Here is a 20,000-nt window from a genome sequence, read left to right on the forward strand (position 1 = left end):
TGGGAAGGGCTGAGGAGAGCCCCAGATGAGGGGTCACCCAGCAGCCACGGAGCAGAAGCCAGAGGGGGCTGCAGTGGCGTGCCCGCCGGCTCTGCCGGCAGCCAGCTGTGCCTGACTGAACCGAGCCCGAGGGCCCCCCACGCCCCGGAAGAGGCCTGACCGAGCAACAGGCGCCAGGCCCCGCCAAGTAGCCACCGGGACTGAGCTGCTACATACCTGAGCGCCCAGCCCCGGGCAGAGCGATTTCTGAAACAACACGAATGGCTGAACTTGTGTCTAAACATCTAACTTTGACCTGTGTGTATGGATCCTACACACACCCAGCTGTTTTACATGTGACTGTTCATCAGTGTGTGATGGTACCGCTGAGACTTCTGCCTGTCAGATCATTGCTGTGTTTGAATCCCAGGTGAATACATTTGGAGGGCAGATCATGGCCTGGATGGTGAACGTAGCTACAATCGCTGCCAGGTACAGTCACAAACACGTCCTTCCTTCATATTTTTACCTAAAAATAGGATGCACCATTGTGACCTTTGACCTCCACATTCTGATCAGTGTAGTTCAGCCCTCGTGGCAGATTAAAGGATCTGTCCAGCTGTGTGAGTAACCTGAACACGGCGAGCACGTGGGAGGTCGTGGCCTATTGTCTCTGTGCTCTCTGCTTGCAGCCGTCTGTCTCAGGCTCATCCCACCCTTCGAGCCATCGACATGTTCACCTTCAGAGGACCTTCTCAGGTTGGAGACAGATTGCTGCTGAAGGCGATAGTGAACAACGCCTTCAGAAACAGGTATCCCAGAACGCTGGCAGAGACGCAGCACTGCAGCTGTGCAGCAGACAGAACCACTGGTTGCATACTGACACGTGTCCTTACTGCAGCATGGAGGTGGGCGTGCGCGCGGAGGCCTACCATGAGGAGGGGCCTAACCGACACATAAACTCCGCCTTCATGACCTTTGAGGTGCTCGATGATGGCGGGAAGCCACGCACATTACCACGGATACGACCTGAAAGCCTGGTGAGTTAAACTAACGCTCACAAACGGCTCGTTAGCGTGCTGCATCCATAAAGTGTCTGGATGTGACGCGGCTGTCTGTGATTGGCTAATACTGACTGAAAGACATGAAATCTGCTTCAGAATTTGTGGTATGAAACCGCACTCTGATTGGCTAACAAGGTGTCAGCTATGAACGTTTCACAGCCAGACTCCTGATAACAGCTGATCTTCACCCAAGGTGAGCTCAGAGGCAGCGGTGGGTGACATCAGTGTAGCTGGGTCCGCCTTTTGCACCGCCCGTGGTGCTGATGGATGGATGACTGCGCAGCAGGAAACATGGCCTCTGCGTGCGTTTTCCTTCCTTTGTTTCTGGTGGAAGCGTCACAGCGTCCGTGGCTCACAGGCCTGAGCACGTCCACATGCCCCGTCACTGTGAACGCTGTTATTATGAACTCCATTCAAATGTTGAAATCATGTAAATACAGCATTACTATGATTGTTCCACATTATACACCTGCAGGAAAGCTCGGTCAGGGGAGTGTGTGCTGGTGGGGTTAAAGTGTGGAGCAGTAGATTGACAGGATAATGTTGGTGTCAGCTTCATTCACGCTTCATCTGTGGTGAAGCAGCTTGTGGAGATCGTCCTGTAGGATAAAACACGAGTGTCATAAAGAAGGTGCAGAAACACTCGATTAACCATTAAGCCGTGACGGCTGAGCAGCAATCAGAGCTTCACATCATGTTATCGGTCATAAATCCGTCTGATGGAGCGGCCTCGCTGTAGTCGTGGGTCGTTATCAGCGTGAACAAACACCGAGTAATAACACTCCACTCAGTTTGTGCCACAGATCGGTGTACTGGTCATAAACTGGTGCTGGGAATCTGCCCGCTGTGTTACACACTGGTGCCCTCTGCCTGTGTGTCCGTCTCATTTACAGGAAGGACAAAGGAGGTTTCAGGAGGCAACGGCCAGGAAAAAGATCAGGCTGGACAGGTACATGTCTCCAAACAGCCCCTAATGCACCGTCTCTGCAGCTACATCAGCGTTTGTTGTGCAGCTTTGTGCACAGTGCCATCATCCTGATGCAGCATTCCTCTGTGTTTAGGAAGTACATCATTTCCCGCACGCAGGGGGAGGTGCCTCTGTCTGTTCCCTGGGATCCCACCAACCAGGTGAGGAGAAGCTCCACGCCGTCACCTGTACTGCTCACGTTAGTCCTCGTGGACTCACGGGAGAGAAACTTTCTTTATATACATGTGTGTATTACTGTATTACAAATAAGACAACTTGGCACCTTGTTACTAGCAGCTTGTCACAAACACATCATTAGTTCTCATTTCTGCAGCTGAATCTACCGGACATACGGGACATAAAACAGTATTTTTGCACCAATAAGGTGATTTCCACAGCTGCTCGTCAGCTGATGATGATCCTGTCACAGCCTGTGCTTGAGCTGGACACAGTAAACCTTTAATAGTTTTCTCAGCTGAGTCTCTTCACCCACATCAGCGTCTCAGCTGTGTGTCGGTGCTGCGTCGTCACGACTTGTGGGACGTGATTTCTGTTTCTTTCTTAAAGGATGTTCAGTGATTTGTTCCACTGCAGTTTGTATGATCTGACCGAGCAGACCTCAGCGTGTTCATGTCGTCCCACTTAGCTCCAAACCTGAGCCACAGTCAGACTCCCGCCGTGCCTGCAGACTGATTTAGTCGACTGAACCTCTGACAGGCCGACGTGTCGCACCGCTGTGCTTCACCTTCACTGCAGATGAGAAATAGTGCTGCAGCAGTTTGTCTTCATTTTGCACCCTTAATACTTACACTGTTAGACGGCGCTGATTCATATATAATAAGTAGTATTTGAATGGCGGGAGGCGGCCTGCTAACGCTGAGCTCTGGAGATGAGTTTGTGGTTCCTGTGTTTGTGCTTCCAGGTGTATCTGAGCTTTAACAACGTCTCAGCTCTGAAGATGCTGGCAGCCAGAAGCAGCTGGCGCCTGAGCTGTGAGAAGGACCAGGTATGTGCGTCTCACTAATGAGCTGTTTGTTTGTGTGAGTCTGCCCATCGGCGCTTTATGTTGTGTTCACAGGTTCAGCTTTACACCCTGGAGCAGAAGTCCATGCTGAGTTTCAAGATTGAATGTGAGGTGGACGTTCCTGCTCACAGAGCCTTTGATTTACTCGCCGAGCTGAGCAACAGGCCGAGCTGGGACTCGCATTACAAGTAAGACTCTGGGACTCGTCTGTTTGCCCGTTGCTACGAGTCAAGTTCAGCGGTTTCTGTGCGCGGCCTGTTTCGACTCGCTGCCTCGGTATTGTTCTCCGATTCCAATGATGGACTTTTCTGAGGTTCAGGGTTAAAAATAAGCGACGTGTGGTTTAGGTTCATGCTGCTCACTTTGCACTGAGGCTGACATGTTAAGGTTAAAGTGACATTAGCTGTGAGGGCCTGTCTGTCTCTTTATTCTCACGTTTACATAAAAGGGGAACGGTGGCTCTCCCCCAGCCGAGCCAGCCTGCAGATGAAGCTCATCCTAGCTGCTTAGATTTGCAGCCTTACGCTTTGCATTGATCTCATGACCAGCAGGTGGTGGAAAGAACGTGGTGAGCAGCTCTTGAACCCAAACTCCCCTCGTCTGTGGAGGAGGCGGAGCTTTGTCTCCGATGCCGTCAACACCGTGGGCCTGTGCTGGTGGAGCAGACCACTGTGGGAAATCCCAGTTTTAAAACAATAACTGGATGTTGTGGATCGGTCACTGAGGTATCGCAGTGCTCAGCTTCCCCTGGAAAGTTATTTTTCACAGAGCTGAAAAGGAGGCGTTAACTCACTGTTGAGAAGATCTGGGCCCCCATTCCATCCTGGCTGTGGGACACCGGACCAGATCTTCACCCTCACAGGACGTCTGGAGAGAGGTTTATAAGTGCTCTGTAGACTCGGACAACCAGGTACCAGGACGGCGTCTGTGGGGTGTATCGCAGCGGTCCATTTAGAAATGGAGTGAAAGCTGTGGCTGCTCCTCAGTAGGAGGACTCGAGGGTGTGTGACCGATCCTGTGTGTGATATTCACGAACAGGATCTCTAAGTGTAGCTGATGTGAGGAGGGCAGCTTCCTTGTTTTTGCAGATGATGCAGTCCTGTTGGCTTCATCACAGTCTGACCCTTAATAAGGACTGGATGGATGGTTCAGAGGCCGTGGTTCTCCGGTGGAACGTCGCGGCAGGAGTCTGCCCCAAGCGAGGGTTTTTAATACGTTGGATTGTAAGGTGGAGCACGAGCTGTTTATGCAGTGATGTGGAGTTTAGATTTACAACTCCATCTAATATGCTATCATTGCATCAGGCCGGGGAGTTTGCATGTTCCCCCCGCGTCCCTCTGGGTTCCCCCCGCGTCCCCCTGGGTTCCCCCCGCGTCCCTCTGGGTTCCCCCTGCGTCCCCCCTGGGTTCCCCCTGCGTCCCCCCTGGGTTCCCCCCGCGTCTCCCTGGGTTCCCCCGCGTCCCCCTGGGTTCCCCCTGCGTCCCCCCTGGGTTCCCCCCGCGTCCCCCTGGGTTCGCCCCGCGTCTCCCTGGGTTCCCCCTGCGTTCCCCCTGGGTTCCCCCTGCGTCCCTCTGGGTTCCCCCCGCGTCCCCCTGGGTTCCCCCTGCGTTCCCCCTGGGTTCGCCCCGCGTCCCCCTGGGTTCCCCCGCGTCCCCCTGGGTTCCCCCCGTGTCCCCCTGGGTTCGCCCCGCGTCCCCCTGGGTTCCCCCTGCGTCCCCCCTGGGTTCCCCCCTGTCCTCCAGCTTCCTCCACAGTCCAAGACATGCAGTTAGTGGGTTGGGTTAACTGGAAACTCTCGTGTTTAGCCCTGCGACCGACTGGCGACCTGTCCAGTGTGTACCCTGCCTCTAAGACGGCTAGGATAGGCTCCACCCCCTGCGACCCTGAGAAGGATAAGCAGCAGAGATGGGTGGAGATCTGGGTGATGTCATCACCAAGCCCTTTGTTATGTAGTTTTCCCCTTCAGTGTCCCTATGCACGAGCTCCACCCCTCAGCTGGTGAAGCACAGAAGCAGCTGTTTGCCTCTGCGTGGATACCTGTGGAGTGAACTGCAGCTTAGTCTTTAAACAGTGCTGCCAGTCCCCTTTTTAACAGTGTGTATGTGTTTCCTCAAACAGGAAGTGCGAGCTGATTCAGCTGGTCGACAACGATGACTTCATATATCGTGTGGTGACTCCATCGGTGCGTCATGGCGCGATGGGATCTCCCACTGCAGCCAATCAGGCAAAAGGGATTCTCCAGGACTTCATCCTGTTGGCCTCCAAAAGGAAGCCATGTGGCAGCGGGTCAGTAGAGCCAGATCCATCCACCTGTGTCCTGCAGGGTTTCCTGATGCGTTCCCTTTCTGTTTTCCTTCAGAGACCCGTATGTCATCGCCCTGCGCTCCGTGTCCCTGCCCACTCACCCTCCCACTGAAGGCTATAACAGAGGAGAGGTTCTGTGTGCTGGATTCACCATACTGGAGACCAAAGACAACAAGTCCCTGGTGAGAAAAGCAGCAGTCGTACATGTGCTCTTATCACAGCTGGCTGTTATTAGTATGTTGTCTTTCTTTCAGATCAGCTACTTTAACCAGGCGTCTCCGGAGGTCCTTCCCTACATCTCCACAGATATTGCCGGCCTGTCCTCCTCTTTCTACCACACCTTCTGCTCCTGCAGCCAGTACTTGACCAGGAACAGACTGTGACAGTGGCAGCAGCCTGTCCGAGGCTCTCCTCAGCACCAGACGCTACTGTGGGGACAGCCTGCTTGGTTTATGTGGCGGGAAGACTTTATGATCATTTCATGGATTGATACAAAGGTCAGCAGTAACAATCGACGTGTTAAGTGAGTAAAATCAGCCGCTGTGTCAGTGACTGAGCTGCTGTTCATGTTTGTAGGTTAAAGGTACATGACTGTAACAGCTGTACAGGTGTGGGCTTGTACTTAATGCAGGTTCATTTGAACACTATAACTGTTTGCTGCAGTTCAACATGACGTGCTGGTTTAAAACATGAATATTCACTTTTTCCACTGAACTACAATAAAGTGCTGTGTTGTATTTTTCCTTGTTTTAATCGAGTGATGGATGATTTTCTTTGTTGTAAACGTTCAAAAATCAGCATTAAAAGTACCAAGTGAGCCTCTGAGAGCACTGATGCCACCTGTGACACTTTAAAGACACATTTATGGATGCAAATAATGCAGTGCTGCAGTCAGTAAGAGAGGCGGGCTGCATGTGAAATGTTAGCTGCAGCAGGAGAGTGTTTCATACGTGTTCAGCTGCTGCTGAATCACAAACCTCGGACAGGCTCACACAGGCTAAGAGGCTAATTCTGGTTTTGGACTTGGTTCCTTTAATAGAATTTATTATGAATTTTATAATAATCATTGAATCATATATATACAGTATAATGATGTTAACTTCAGCAACCCAAAGCAGCAGCATTTATATACACACTGAGACTCTGTGGTGACTATAAAAGCACATTTAAACCTGCTCTCAGCCCACACGTGCTCTGATCACTGAGGTAGAATATACAGGCTTCTGCTTGCTCTGCCTGCACGCTGTGCACGGAGCTCCTTCACCACAGTGACAGCTGCACCACCTTTCTTTGTGTCCACCTCAATTATAAAGTCGTATTTGTCCATCATTCCCAGTAAAGCATAAAGCTGCTCCTGCCCCGTGGGGCAGCGAGGCTGCATTCAGGTGTAGAGCCACCCTCTGTGACACCGCCGCTGGGATCCGAGGAGGCCATCTGTGCTCAGCCAGGACTACAGTGACGTATGGAAACAGGCGCTCGACTGTGGACACAAAGACCTGGAGCAAAGAGAAGGACGACTATGAAACAGCCTAAAATGACACGTTTCCATCGTCTAACTGGATCGGCACTGGACATTGTTGGAGTGAACTTGAGCTTGGCTGACCAAGCCTGAGCAGCTAAAAAGCCTTCATGACGAACAGAGGATTGCATTTGCTTGGGGACCGTCTGACAAACATGCAGCTTATACAACTGTTCTCTCTGTGGGGGTGTGATAGTTTCCCAGCCAGGGTGGACCCTCGAGGAGGCTCCAACATTTACACCTGCTCGATTCTAGTTGGATGGATTTCCAGCCAGGTGTGTTAAACGTGACATGCGTCTGCTCTGTTCTTTATTAACGTATTGTCTGCAGACACTGCTTCGGGGGGATCAGATGTGCTTACTGCTGTGCTGTCGCTGCTCTGTAAGCCCTCCATGCTGATCCACACAGGCCTGTGGAGCTCGTCGGCCCCGTAGGCTGACTGCAGCAGGTTAAGAGAAGCCTCCAGCAGCTGCTGACTCTGGACCCTCAGGTAAATTCCCCAGGAGGTATCAGCAGCCTGCCCAAGGGTCTGAATAACATCCTGAGAACACACACATGATTGGCCTTAATAAAAATGTAACCTGGCTGGTGGTTGGCTGGTGATCTACAGATATACCTGCAGTGTGAGGAGCTCTGAGCTCCTTCCAGAACCTTCTACCAGAAGGACTCCAGGTCGACTGCTGTCAGAGGTCACACGAACGACCAGCATCCCGCTGCCCCCACCTGTTAGTGAAACAGAGTATCAGTGTGACTTTAAGGTGGTGCGACAGCAGCATGTGCAGGTTTACAGTTTGACATCATCAGGATGAACAGCTGATCTGTGACATGCTGCATTATCATGAGGTGATGAGGAGACCGCAGCTGTGAAGGGACGGACAGGCTGTGACCACGACTGATACTCAAAGGGCCAAATGTTAGCCGCACCTCTGCAGCAGTCACTTCCCCGTTGTCCAACACGCCGCCTCGGTCCACTGCGGCTTCAAACACTGATTTCTGATCAAGCAGCTGTGCTCTGTATTCTCTGCTCAGCACAGCTGTGAACACTTCTGGCGCTTTCATTTCTACCAAAACAACAGATAGTTTGCGTTTTTCACAATTGTTACTGTAACGGTCAAAATCCCAGGACATCAGCTTTTCTGCCACCAAGAGTCACTAAGAACATCATCCTGATGACCGATGTGAACGAAAGGTTCAGCTGCCACATGACTTCAGTGCATACAGCAAGTTCACTTTAAAAATACCTTGAGAAAAAACTCACGAGGGATCTCTGAATGCTTCGTGGCACAAATGAGGCAGTTTCTTGGTGTTTCTGGCGACAGTGCCCCGCTGTCATTCATGATGTTACCACCAGATGTCGCTAGCATATGTAAAGTACAACTTTGAGAGCGTGCTTTGCCCGGGCGTTTCAGTCTGGCCCGTTAAAATCAGGTTATAAACCCTGAGGTGTAAAACCTGCCTGAAAGCTGACGGAGCAGGGAGGCCCGGCCGGTGACGGGGAGCAAAGGCACAGCCAGGCGGTTCATGAGGTCTGAGCTGTAACCTGGGTGGAGAAACTCCATCAGATCTCCTCCAGGATAGAACCTCCTCACGCTGTCCTGCTTACCTGTGAACACACACAATGAACCAGGAAGAACTAAACAGAAGCAAACTCTTCATCTCAGAAGAAGCTTAAACAAATGCACACAATGAGCAGAAGGTTCAGTTTCCAATGATTTTTCATGTAGTTTTCTAATAATGTTTTTCTTTAGTCTTCAACAACAGTCAGAACTCACTGAAAACAAATCTGTTGATTTGAATAAATCACACACACACAATTATTATTTTACCCAAACATAGTCTGTGTAAGTCTGCTCCATATGAACGCTCCTCACCTACAGCCTGCTTAAATTCTGACAGCGTGGGTTCATATATGTCATAGTAGACTTGCCACGGGTGGGTGTTGTCACGGACAAACAGCAGGTCGCTGACGCTGGGGTTAACAGAGCCCTGCCACAAAGTCAGGCTGAACCTAGACACAAAACATGACAGTCAGTCTGTGGCGCTCATGGGCAGCGAGCAGCCCCCAGTTACTGGTTTGATTAGCAGATTTCCAGTCATTGCCATAGTAAACGTGGAAGTTATCTGTTACCGTGGTGACTGGTTGAGGAGCCAGCTCAGGTGCTGCCAGCCGCTGCGAACCAGCATGGCGTGGACTGGGAACGTCACCTAAGAGACGAAACGTTGACCAGTCAGCTCTGCCGTTCTCCGACACCTCAGAGCGTTCTCATCCCAGCACGCAACACACCGACGATTTGTCCCAGGCGTGTTGGGATGGGAGCGTGTTGAACTGGGACCACTGAAACCTGGATTCACACTTACCCTTTGAGGTACGTCTTTGATCATGTTGTACATTTCTTCCACCGTGGCTCTGGAGTAGGTTTCGTTTGTGAGCTGGTGAATATAGAGGACCTAAAGAAATAAAGCACATACAGCTGTTATTCAGTCAAAAATATAAACCATGTGTTTACCATCTCCACTGTGGAGGCCAGGCCTCCATCACTCTCCATGATGGGATGGCATGTTGCTGCAGGATGCTGTGGTAGCCATGCTGGGTCAGTGTGCCTTCAGTTTAAATAAATCTCCACCAGTGTCACCAGTAAAGCCCCCCACACCAGCAAACCATCAACCCCATGCTTCACAGTGGGAACCGTACATGTAGAGACCATCGTTCACAAAGTGGAACCAAAGTTCTCCAATTTGGACTCATCTTGTGTTTCTTGGCCCAAACAAATCTCTGCTTGTTGCTTTTCCTTAGTCGTGGTTTCTCATCAGCTATTTGACCATAAAGGCCTGATTTGTACAGTCTCTACTCTACTCAGATGTGTCTCTACTCTGTGTGACATCTATCTGGGCTCTAATCTGAGCTGCTGTTAACTTGTGATTTCTGAGGCTGGTGACTCGGATGATTGTATCCTCAGCAGCAGAGGGACTCCTGGTCTTCCTTTCCTGGGGCGTCCTCATGTCAGACAGTTTCATCGTAGTCTTGATGGTTTTTCTGACTGCACTTGGGGACACATTCAAAGTTTCCGACTGACTGACCTTCAGCTCTTACAGTAATGATGGGCTGTTGTTTCTCTTTACTTAGCTCATTGGTTGTTGCCATAATATGAATTTCAACAGTTGTCAAATAGGTTGGTACACAGCTAACAGCCCTGACTTCTGCACAACACGACTGATGGTCCCAACACCACCAATGAACCCTGACAGGCTCACCTGTGAGGTGAAACCATCTCAGGTGACGACATCATGAAGCTGAGAGAAGGCCGCAGCTCTGTCAACAAAACAAAGGGCGGCTACTCACAGGACTCTAAATGTATTTTAGAGTTATCATTGTTTTCTTTGCTACATAATTCCATATATCTTGCTTTGATGTCTTCAGTATCTACAGTGTAGAAAGTAGTAGAAATAAAGAGAACCATGAAATGAGAAGGTGTCCAAACTCTTGATGGGTGATGCATGTCAACATTAATTCAACTGTCTTTCATTTTAGGGATCACAGGAACATAAAAGCTGTTTTGTCTACTTTAGCTCAAAGGATCTTTTTGAAGCTCAAAGTTCTTCTTCCAGCTTTGAATTCTCTCATAAATGTCAGTTCAGGATTCCTTGAGTCTCTTCCTGTTTCTGACAGGAACATTCCCAGAACCTCGTCACATGCCTGGTATAATGGTTCAATGGGGTTCTTACTGCGAGCGTGCCATACCTTCCACCCAGGAGACAAAGTCACATCTGGAAACTTGTCCTGAATGAGTTCCAAAAACCTGAAAAAAGAGGGAGACATAAACATGGACTGATTCTTACGTAGCACTTTCCTGCTCTCCCAAGTCTCCACACCACACTCACCCAGTCACTTTCTTCTAAGCTTTTTAGTGCTTCCTAACTACATTCGTGCTGAGATCGGAGAGCGACCTGGGGCTAGTATCATGCCCAGGGACACTTGGCATGCAGACTGGAGGATCCAGGGATCGAACCACCAACCTCCCGATCAGTCTTTAGATGTTAGACATTTTCCCTTCCTAATTCTGAACTCTGTCCAAGGGTCTGTGTCCGGTCTACCTGCTTCCATTGACTGGAGCTACAAAGCTTGGGACGTTGGGGCCTCTGAGGATGTCTGCATTCAGCCACACAGGTCTGTTTATTCCCTTGTTGCTTTCCTTTTGTTTAAGCAGGTCCAGTGACAAACCCACTGATTCCAGAGCCTTAAAGTCCAACTTGATGCCTGCAAACGAACACGCCTTTAAAAACTGTGATCAGATGGACTTTCTGTGGAAACAGTTCTGATCTGTACCTTTTCCAGAAGCCAGTACAGCATCTAACCATTCGTCGAGAGTGTTGTCACTATATATGTCGGGAGGGTGTGCCATGATCGGCACTGGCTTTTCATCAGGGGTCCCATAACCCATGAGAGTGACATCAGCTTCCAAGATGGAAAGATGACAGGAGGCGGTGCTTGTTTTGTCTGTACCTGACTGTAGGTTCAGGCACCGACACCATCAAATAATGCAGTGTTGTCTGTGTGAGTGTTTTTACCCATGAGCGCTTTGTACATGTCCTCCTTGCTGTTGGCTCGGTGAAACCACGTAGCCAAAAGGCCGTCCGCTTCACTGATGTTCCCCGTCTGCACCAAGTACTCCAGCATGTCTCCACCAGAGAACGAGGCAGAAGACGGAGCTGAGGAACACGATTGGACAGCAAGACAGTGACGGAGTCATAGGTACGTAGTCCCTGTCACAGCAGAACTGGGAGCTTTCAGCTAAAACAGCCGACGGTGTGTTTGGGGAGGCTGCTCTTTGTTGGGAGAGCAGCTTGTTTAAAGTTCATTCATTTCTTCAGCTTAAAGATTCTGTCAGCTGAAGCGAGACAGATGGGATTTGGCTTTTAAAGAAGGTTGCAGATACTCATGAAGGCAAGGCAAGTTTATTTGTATAGCACAATTCAACAACAAGGTGATTCAAAGTGCTTTACAGAGACATTAGAAACAAGAACAAATAAAAAGCATGATTTAAAATTGATTAAAACAAGCAAGCAAACAAACAAACAAACAAACAAACAAACAAACAAACAAACAAACAAACAAACAAACAAACAAACAAACAAACAAACAAACAAAACAGTATATAAAATCAAAACAGATAAAATCAGTAGTTAAATGTTAGTTTTGAAATTTAAGCTTAAAGTGTGGATTTGGTGCTTTATTCAAATGCAGCTGAGAACAGGTGAGTCTTCAACCTGGATTTAAATAAACTGAGTGTTTCAGCTGATCTGAGGCTTTCTGGGAGTTTGTTCCAGATATAAGGAGCATAAAAGCTGAATGCAGCTTCTCCGTGTCTGGTTCTGACTCTGAATGCTTTTTTCTTAGTGTCTTTTTTAAAGAAGCTACTGTCACATATTACTCAAAGAGACCAAGGTCTAACAGCACAAAACACATCGTGTAACATTATCTTTGTTACACATTTCATGTCAGTTGATTCAAAAGTCACACAGTTCAAAGCAGCCGTGTACTTTTTGTCCACATGACTATGGTCCTGTCATAAGACCAGAAGCCAAATGATGAGCACTCATGCATCATGGCATTGCAATGAGCTGCAGTATGATATCAAATGAACTTTGATCACTGTAATCACTGATTTTAGCAGCAGCAATATAAAGTTGTGATGCTGACACAGCGAGTATTTAAGTGTTACGTTTGGAGAAGGCACACTGCTGGAGGCTGCAGCACCCTGTGAAACCCTGCAACACTGTGGGCTGTTTCACCTGTGCAAAGACATCTTACTGTCGCTGTACACTCAGGTGAACTCTACATGCAGTAGGTATGTATGTCACAACACTGCCAGTCGTGCACTTTGAGCTTCCATTCGACTTTCAGAACCACGGCTAAGCCTACAGTCTGTGTTTGGCCTTATTAGACAGACACGGTGAAGAGGAAGGAGGGGGACACACGCAGCAAAGGGCCGCAGGTCGGACTCAAACCGTGCTGCACGTGGTCGCCTGCTCATCCAACTAAAGCAGCGCCCTGGTCTTTACAGTGAAACGTGGTGATGATTAGGTTAGGTAAAAGCAGTAATGTCACAGTTTACTGATGGTGTACATGACAGCAGTTAAAAAATCCTGAACTGAAACATTTGGAAGAACTATGGTGCAAACAGAAAACAAGAAACAAAGCTTTGGCACGTCTGCTCAGATTTGACTGTTGTTCAGATCCATCCATTTGCTTCCGCTTATCCTTTTCAGGGTCGCGGGGGGCGCTGGAGCCTATCCCACCTGTCATAGGGCGAGAGGCGGGGTCCACCCTGGACAGGTCGCCAGTCTGTCGCAGGGCCAACACACAGGGACAGACAACCATTCACACTCACATTCACTCGCACATTCAAACCTAGTGGCAATTTGGATTATCCAATTAACCTATCCCCACAAGCTGCATGTCTTTGGACGGGGGGAGGAAGCCGGAGTACCCGGAGAGAACCCACGCAAACACGGGGAGAACATGCAAACTCTGCACAGAAAGACCCCGGCCTGATGGTGGAATTGAACTCAGGACCTTCTTGCTGTGCGGCAACCACCGTGCCACCGTGCTGCTCAGATCCAATGCAGAGAAAATGCTTTGAAGGCCACAGGTGCTGCAACCAGCTCCAGCTGGACTCTGATATTATTGCAGTTGTATATAATACAGTATATAAGTACAAAGTACTGTGAAATGTACCTCTGGTGATGAGTAATAAATACATTTACTCAGGTATGTTTCATCATCTGGATCATAAACAAAGTTGCATCATTGTTTTATCATATAAATCGTACATATTGTAAAAATGTACCTGGCGTCTTAGTGAGCAGCACAACAGGTACAACGATGACAGTCAGCAGCACGATGAGCACAACAGCCACAGACGACATTATCAGCAGTCGTTTGGGCAGCACGCCACGCTTCTTTGGGCCTCGCTCCACTCGCTGGTCGTCAGCCTCGGGCTCCATCCTGTGGGGATACACGATTAATGCTCGTCGGTCTATTCTGTGTTAGAAGCAGCATTTCAGCATGTTGTAGAGGTTTACCTGACCTCACACATGCATGTCTCACAAGTGTACATGCTGCTTCATCCATTTTATTAAAGAGCAACTGATTTGTCTCCAACCTGTTTTGCTTTCCTTCTGATCCTCCAGCAGTTCGTTCATCTCTCCTTTTGTCCTCTCCTGCCATTCTCACACGTCTCCTGTCTAGGTTCAAATGTCTAAGAAGTCGGAGACCTCAGGGAGCGCTCGCTCTTCTTTTATACGATCCTTTATCTCAGGTGCAGAGAACAGTTTTCCTTCTGATAAGGCGCACACACTCTTCAGTGTCCACTTGCTGCCTGACGAGCTGTGAAGCTCTTCTGTTATGTAATCTTCACTGTTCTGGGATTACAACACACCTTGTAACAAATCTCCCTCTACATATTTTGTCCGTGTTTGGAAGAATTGTGCATTACTCCACAGTGCCACACGGAAACATGGGAGGGATTATGGCATGAACATTTTCACATTTCTACAAACATGTTACTTCCCACAGGTTCGTGTGTCAGCCATCTGTCTCATAGTTACAGCACTGGTTCCCAAACTTTTTCTGCTGCGCCCCCTTTGTTTTACAAGAAAAATGTTTGCAAATACAAGTAATCTGCAATAAATTACAGGCAGTAAGAAAATAAACTACTAACTCTTTTACGCTGCGTCCGCACCTACACGGGTGTTTCTGAACACGCAGCTGTTTCGTCCACGTAAACGGCGTTTTCACAGAAAACTGGGATTTTTTAAAACCCTTTTTGTGTTTACGTGTGGACGAGGAATACAGAGTTTGTCACGCAACGTCAAAGGTATGCGCCTTTTTTCACGTCACGCTGTGGCCACGTTATTGTTTACATGAGATGAATGGCAGAATGGCAGAATGATAGAGACGAAATACTGTTAATCTGACTGTCTGCAGGTTTACACGCAGTTACTGTCCCTCTGTTTACAAAGGCAGAGACGTCACGCTGTCATTATTTTACTGTAGTTGGTTTCTCCTGTGTAATAATGTTCAACATTGCATCAATACATTTTTTTTTGTTACTGGGAGTTGGCACCCTGTTAGTGAGGTTGCTTAAGCTAAGTACTCTTTAAAATGCCAGAATAGGGAGGATGGAGCAGGTTTAAGTTTATTAGATTGATCAGTGTTGCTGAACTATGAAATATTTTTTGCATACAGGTCTAACAGAATAGCTTTAGTGTTGTTGGTTATTTAAACTTGAGTATGAACTTATACAAAATGCAGCAAGATATTAAAAAACAGTTTTATTGATTAAAAACACTATATCGGATTCATATCAGTATCGGCAGATATCCAAATTTATGATATCGGTATCGGACATAAAAAGTGGTATCGTGCCATCTCTAGTCACTATTGGCGACTCCAATAGGGTTACCTGTCAACTGTGGTGTATGTATGTATGTATGTATGTATGTATGGTGAAAGTCCCTCTTTTTGCTCCTCCCCTCACCTGTGGATGGACGGTGCTGTTACCGTGGTGACAGCTTGGATGTGTTTCAGTCCTGCCTGGTTATCACTGCAGGAATCTTTCACATTTATTACAGGTAATAACTCTGATTTTTCTGTGTATTATGAACTAAATGTATCCTGATACACACAGAGATGGATGAGCAGAGGTCACATGATGAAAGAACAAACATGGAGTCTTTGATTGATTTAGATATTTATTGATGAATGCAAACAAACCTGACACTGAACCATCGTCCAGCAGAACAAACCTGATCACATGACCTGCTGACCCAAACAGTGCAAAGCTCCATGGCAACAACAACAAACAGCCTCACATATGTTAACAGAGGCTGTTAGAAGCACAGAGTCTTTACAGTCTTTCTCCTGTTTGGACACAGATCTCTGCACATCTTCATCACAGTTACTCACAGACGTGCAGAGTGTGTGGATATCAAAGCTAAGTTTCCACCATGTTTGTAGTCTGTACTGGGACTCATGGAGCATCTCTCTATGAGCACTCAGTGCGTCCCAGTTTAACCAGCAGCCTTCACACCACACATCACACAGACATGGAAACTTCAAACCTCAGACTGAAGTCACCATCAGAAATAAACAGATTGTGATGAAGATGAAGAACTGCAACAGTTTGCTGTGGTTTCTTCTGTTCCTGTCAGAAATAAGAGTCTGGCAGCACTTTGCTCTCCTTCCACATGTTTAAGGAGGAAGTGAAGAAGAGCGAGTGAGTCGTCTTCCTCTGTGGGCCCAACATCAGGCAGCAGCCACGGATTTTTAAAAACCCAGCACACTGCTTCAGAAACACTGAGTCAGGTGACCAGAGTCATGTGATCAGTGAGGTCTTCACTCAGGACGTCACTGCTTCAGGACCTGATTCAGAGGTTTATAAGGACGTGGATCATTGGTGCTGATGTTGTGTGAGAGCTGGTGAACCATGGGGAACATAAATAACAACCAGGCCATCAGCAGTTCTACCCCCAGCTCTAAAACCTACATAATACACTATACATATAGTTATATAGGTTATAGTATGTTGTATATACACGTAGCTGAAGCAGTTTCATTTGTAGCTTCACGCTGCACTTCACATGTTTGTCCACCAGATGGCAGCACAGAGGCCTGTGTTGGAAAGCTTTGAGTAACCAACCAGGAAATATCTGTGTGTAAAAACAGCAACACAAGAATCCAGGATGAAGACAAGAAACTCAAAGCTCACAAAACAGGTGGAGCTAATTTTGTGACGTGTTTGTGTAAAAACACCACAGAAGTGAATCATCAAAGTTTCCATGTGAGCTGATGATGCTGCTGCAGAGTTTCTGTGAACCTCCTGTGACCCCGCCTCCTCATACAGAGACATCTGATTGCTCTTCAAACTGCATCACGTGGACACATGTGATTGTGTGTTGTATTGATCCCAATGCTGGTATCAGTCCTGGATCAATAACACTGGATGGATGCGTTCAGCATGGAGCCCTGAGCTGTGTTACAGACAAACATGGAAACTGACAGGTCTGTGTCATTCACAGTCTGTAACACTTCTAAACAACAGAGGCTGACCCAAGTGCCTCAGAGCCAGGCACGCTCACATCACAGCTCTCTAAATAAGCCAGTTTCAAAATAAGAGCTGAAAGCTGTGTTTGCTTGTGTTAGCTTATTATTGTGGAGACTAACATTCAGTGATCATGTGTTCAGACTCATAATGATTACTCTCAGAAATCCTGATCTTTGTATTTACTGTGTGTTGGATCAATAACTGAGATTCATGGTATCACACAGCTGTGCTGCTGCTGATGTCAGCACATCTGGAACAATACGAGGTATCTGCTAGCAGACTGAGCAGGACGTGAGACCTGTGGACTGTTTAAAGCTGTCCCTCCACAGCTCACTCAGACCTGATCCACACCTCAGTGATATTCTCTGACTTCCTCAGTAGAGACAGAAACCATTCAGATCTGGGACCATCAGCTGACTGATGATGTCACACAGACTGTGTTTTTCAGGAACAGTGATTCTGATGTGAGCCTGCTAGCTGACAGCAGACCTGATGAAAGCACATGTTCACATCTGTGAGGACAGACTGGACTCTTTGACTGCACCTTGGTTCTCCTCAGAGGTCTGTACAGGAGCATGTCCACCCCCACTGAAGATCTCAGTCACTGTGAAACATAGAAAGCTGCTTGTGTGGCCTCTGCCTCACATGTAGATACAGCTACAGGTTTCTCTGTCAGTCAGACTGAAACAGTGTCCTGATGCTGCATCATTCAGCTCTGTGCCCCAGTCAGCATCACTGGGAGCTACCAGTGTTTCTGCCCTTTTCCTGTAACACTACACTCAGCACAGGCTCAGCTGGTATCCAGTGTTGGACTTTGGCTTCAGCTGCTGTGATAGATCCTCTAACATAGATCAGCTCTGCTACATGTTGTTAGATAAGTGCAGCTGCTGTCATGTCCTGATGTTTCTCTGGCTCAGCAGCTTCTCCATCAGAGGTTCACATGGAGCTGATCCAGTATCTCCAGTAACTGTGTTCTGTGCCTCACTGGTTCATCCTTCTGTCTGTGTGACGTCAGTCAGATGTTGAAGTTAAACTCTGTAATCTTCACTGTGTCACAGAGTTCAGTGAGTCCCGTTATTCACAGTATCAATCAGATCATCAGAGAACAGCTGATCAGCAGTGGTGCCAACAGCGCCTCCTGTGGTGAGAGGATGCAATAATGCAATGTAGCATTTTTCCACTCAACACTTGCAGTCATGGAAACTGTCTGTTGGATCTGTGTGACGTTGCTTTCTTGGTTAGAGTTCCTCACAAACGTCCAGATGATTCTTCTAATGAGGCGTCGACCATGTTTGCAGCTCTTTGGAAGAAAACGTCGCCCTTTGCCATCCTTACTTTTCTTTGACTTCTTCAAATGCAGCTGAACTCCAGCTGGTATTTTCTTGGACTTTGCAGCTGTTTCTGGTCATCAGTTCATTCCTGCAAACCTCTGAAGCTGAACAACAATGATGCTGCATTGCTGGCTGATCCCAAAAGGTTGATTCTGTTCATCTGGACGTTTTCAGAAACGTTTGCTCACTGATCAGGTGACTTCTTCAGTCTCAGCTGACTGCAGCTTTACAAGCTTACAAACAGCACATTTGCACAATGACTGAAAGCAGCAGCACCTGATATATATGATACTAATATAATACATATACATATATAATCCATACTAATGATGAAGGAACTGAGCTCACAGTCCATTGTTCATTCAGTGAACTACTCAGTTTATTTTGGGCCTCAGAAATGCTCACTCTGTTTGTACATCACTGTCAGCAATAGACTCATTCTGCTGTGTGGACAGGAACACATGTGACATCACTTCCTGTTTGTTTGTGACTGAAGAGGAAGAAGTTTACAAGGAATCATTTAGAAGAGTTTCAAACATCAACTGATTGAATCCATGAATCTGAAAACGTGTTTGTGAGTGAAAGAGACAGACATGTACAGACTGAACTATCTGTTCAACAGTCAGAGTGTTTCTGTAACAGGAGACACTCTTTACACTCCACTCAGCACAGGGACACTGAGTCACCAGGAGACCAGGGACTGAACCTAAAACCAGGATAAAGAGTTTGAGTGAATGTGGTGTTGAAGGTGTGGAGGTGGATCAGAGTGTCAGAGGAGACTCTGTAGAAGGACAGAGTGCCAGCAGGACAGTCCACATACACTGCTGCTCTGTTAGAGACAGAGGAGGAGGAGGAGGAGGAGGAGGAGATGGATGTTACTCTGTTATTGTGCCAGACAGACTGAGGACCATCATCAGAGCAGATCAGACTCCAGGACTGATCATTGAATCCAAACACACAGTCACTGCCTCCTTTCCTTCTGATGCTTCTGTAACTCACTGATATATTAACGTCTCCTCTCCACTCGACCTCCCAGTAACAGCGACCAGTCAGACCATTTCTACACAGTAGTTGAGGAACATCAAATCTGTCTGGATGATCAGGATATGACTGAACCTCCTCCACACGTGTCACCTTCCTGTTGTTGTCAGACAGTTGGAGGTTTGTGTTCACTGTGTTTGTGTCGATTGTGAGTTGACAGGAATCTGATGGAGAGAACAAACACAATCCAGCTGCAGTTATTGATCCATCATCTGTTCATTGATTGACACTTTGATGATGACTACTGACATGATGAAGATGGTTGAATGTGTGCTGCTTTGTTTTCATGAATCCCATTAAAAACACACTTACACTTCCTCAGACCTGGTCTCAACCATCGGACTCCAGCAGGCTCCACCCTGAAAGGAGGAGGGGGGTCAGAGCAGCACAGTCAGCATGCACATGGACATTACATGGCTCTCACACACACACTGTTACACACTGAGCTCAAAGCTCGGCTCCACTGTTTTATTCAAAGAAATCTACATTTATTTATCAGCACATTTAAAAACAGCTTGAGCCAAAGTGCTGCACAGAGTAGAGAGAAAATAGGAAACATACACAGTAATGACTATAAAGACTGGTCAGGATTGAAAGCTACAGAGTACAAATGTGTTTCCAACCGGCTTTTCAAAATGTCCAGTGTTGGTGACGACCTGATGTGA

At 47.6% G+C, this 20,000-nt stretch overlaps 2 protein-coding genes and 1 pseudogene across 6 annotated transcripts in view; 1 reads left to right on the forward strand and 2 right to left on the reverse strand.

The window, feature by feature from the left end:
* LOC146554363 (acyl-coenzyme A thioesterase 11-like) overlaps positions 1-6,075 on the forward strand; it is a gene marked incomplete at its 5' end in the record, with an annotated part of 8,058 nt that extends 1,983 nt beyond the window's left edge. The window contains 10 exons of the mRNA XM_085253235.1: positions 410-471; positions 672-791; positions 881-1,019; positions 1,937-1,992; positions 2,105-2,171; positions 2,933-3,016; positions 3,089-3,222; positions 5,153-5,320; positions 5,394-5,520; positions 5,593-6,075. Of these exons, the coding sequence (XP_085109361.1) occupies positions 410-471; positions 672-791; positions 881-1,019; positions 1,937-1,992; positions 2,105-2,171; positions 2,933-3,016; positions 3,089-3,222; positions 5,153-5,320; positions 5,394-5,520; positions 5,593-5,721 (1,086 nt within the window). The remainder of the gene's footprint in view (positions 1-409; positions 472-671; positions 792-880; positions 1,020-1,936; positions 1,993-2,104; positions 2,172-2,932; positions 3,017-3,088; positions 3,223-5,152; positions 5,321-5,393; positions 5,521-5,592) is intronic.
* A 272-nt stretch (positions 6,076-6,347) lies between these two features.
* On the reverse strand, positions 6,348-14,627 carry LOC146554364 (protein FAM151A-like; annotated as a pseudogene).
* A 972-nt stretch (positions 14,628-15,599) lies between these two features.
* LOC146554365 (protein NLRC3-like) overlaps positions 15,600-20,000 on the reverse strand; it is a 25,510-nt gene continuing 21,109 nt past the window's right edge. For all 5 annotated transcript variants that reach the window (XM_085253140.1, XM_085253142.1, XM_085253141.1 and 2 more), the window contains 2 exons: positions 19,648-19,694; positions 15,600-19,499 (listed from right to left, as the gene is read on the reverse strand). In XM_085253140.1, coding sequence (XP_085109266.1) covers positions 18,958-19,499; positions 19,648-19,694 — 589 coding nt within the window. In that variant the 3' untranslated portion in view covers positions 15,600-18,957. The remainder of the gene's footprint in view (positions 19,500-19,647; positions 19,695-20,000) is intronic.

The sequence above is a fragment of the Mchenga conophoros genome, linkage group LG18, assembly GCF_057382185.1.
Source record: "Mchenga conophoros isolate Kocher_MC1m ecotype Shallow Benthic linkage group LG18, M_conophoros_male_GT1.1, whole genome shotgun sequence".
In the NCBI taxonomy this organism is placed as follows: Eukaryota; Metazoa; Chordata; class Actinopteri; order Cichliformes; family Cichlidae; genus Mchenga; species Mchenga conophoros.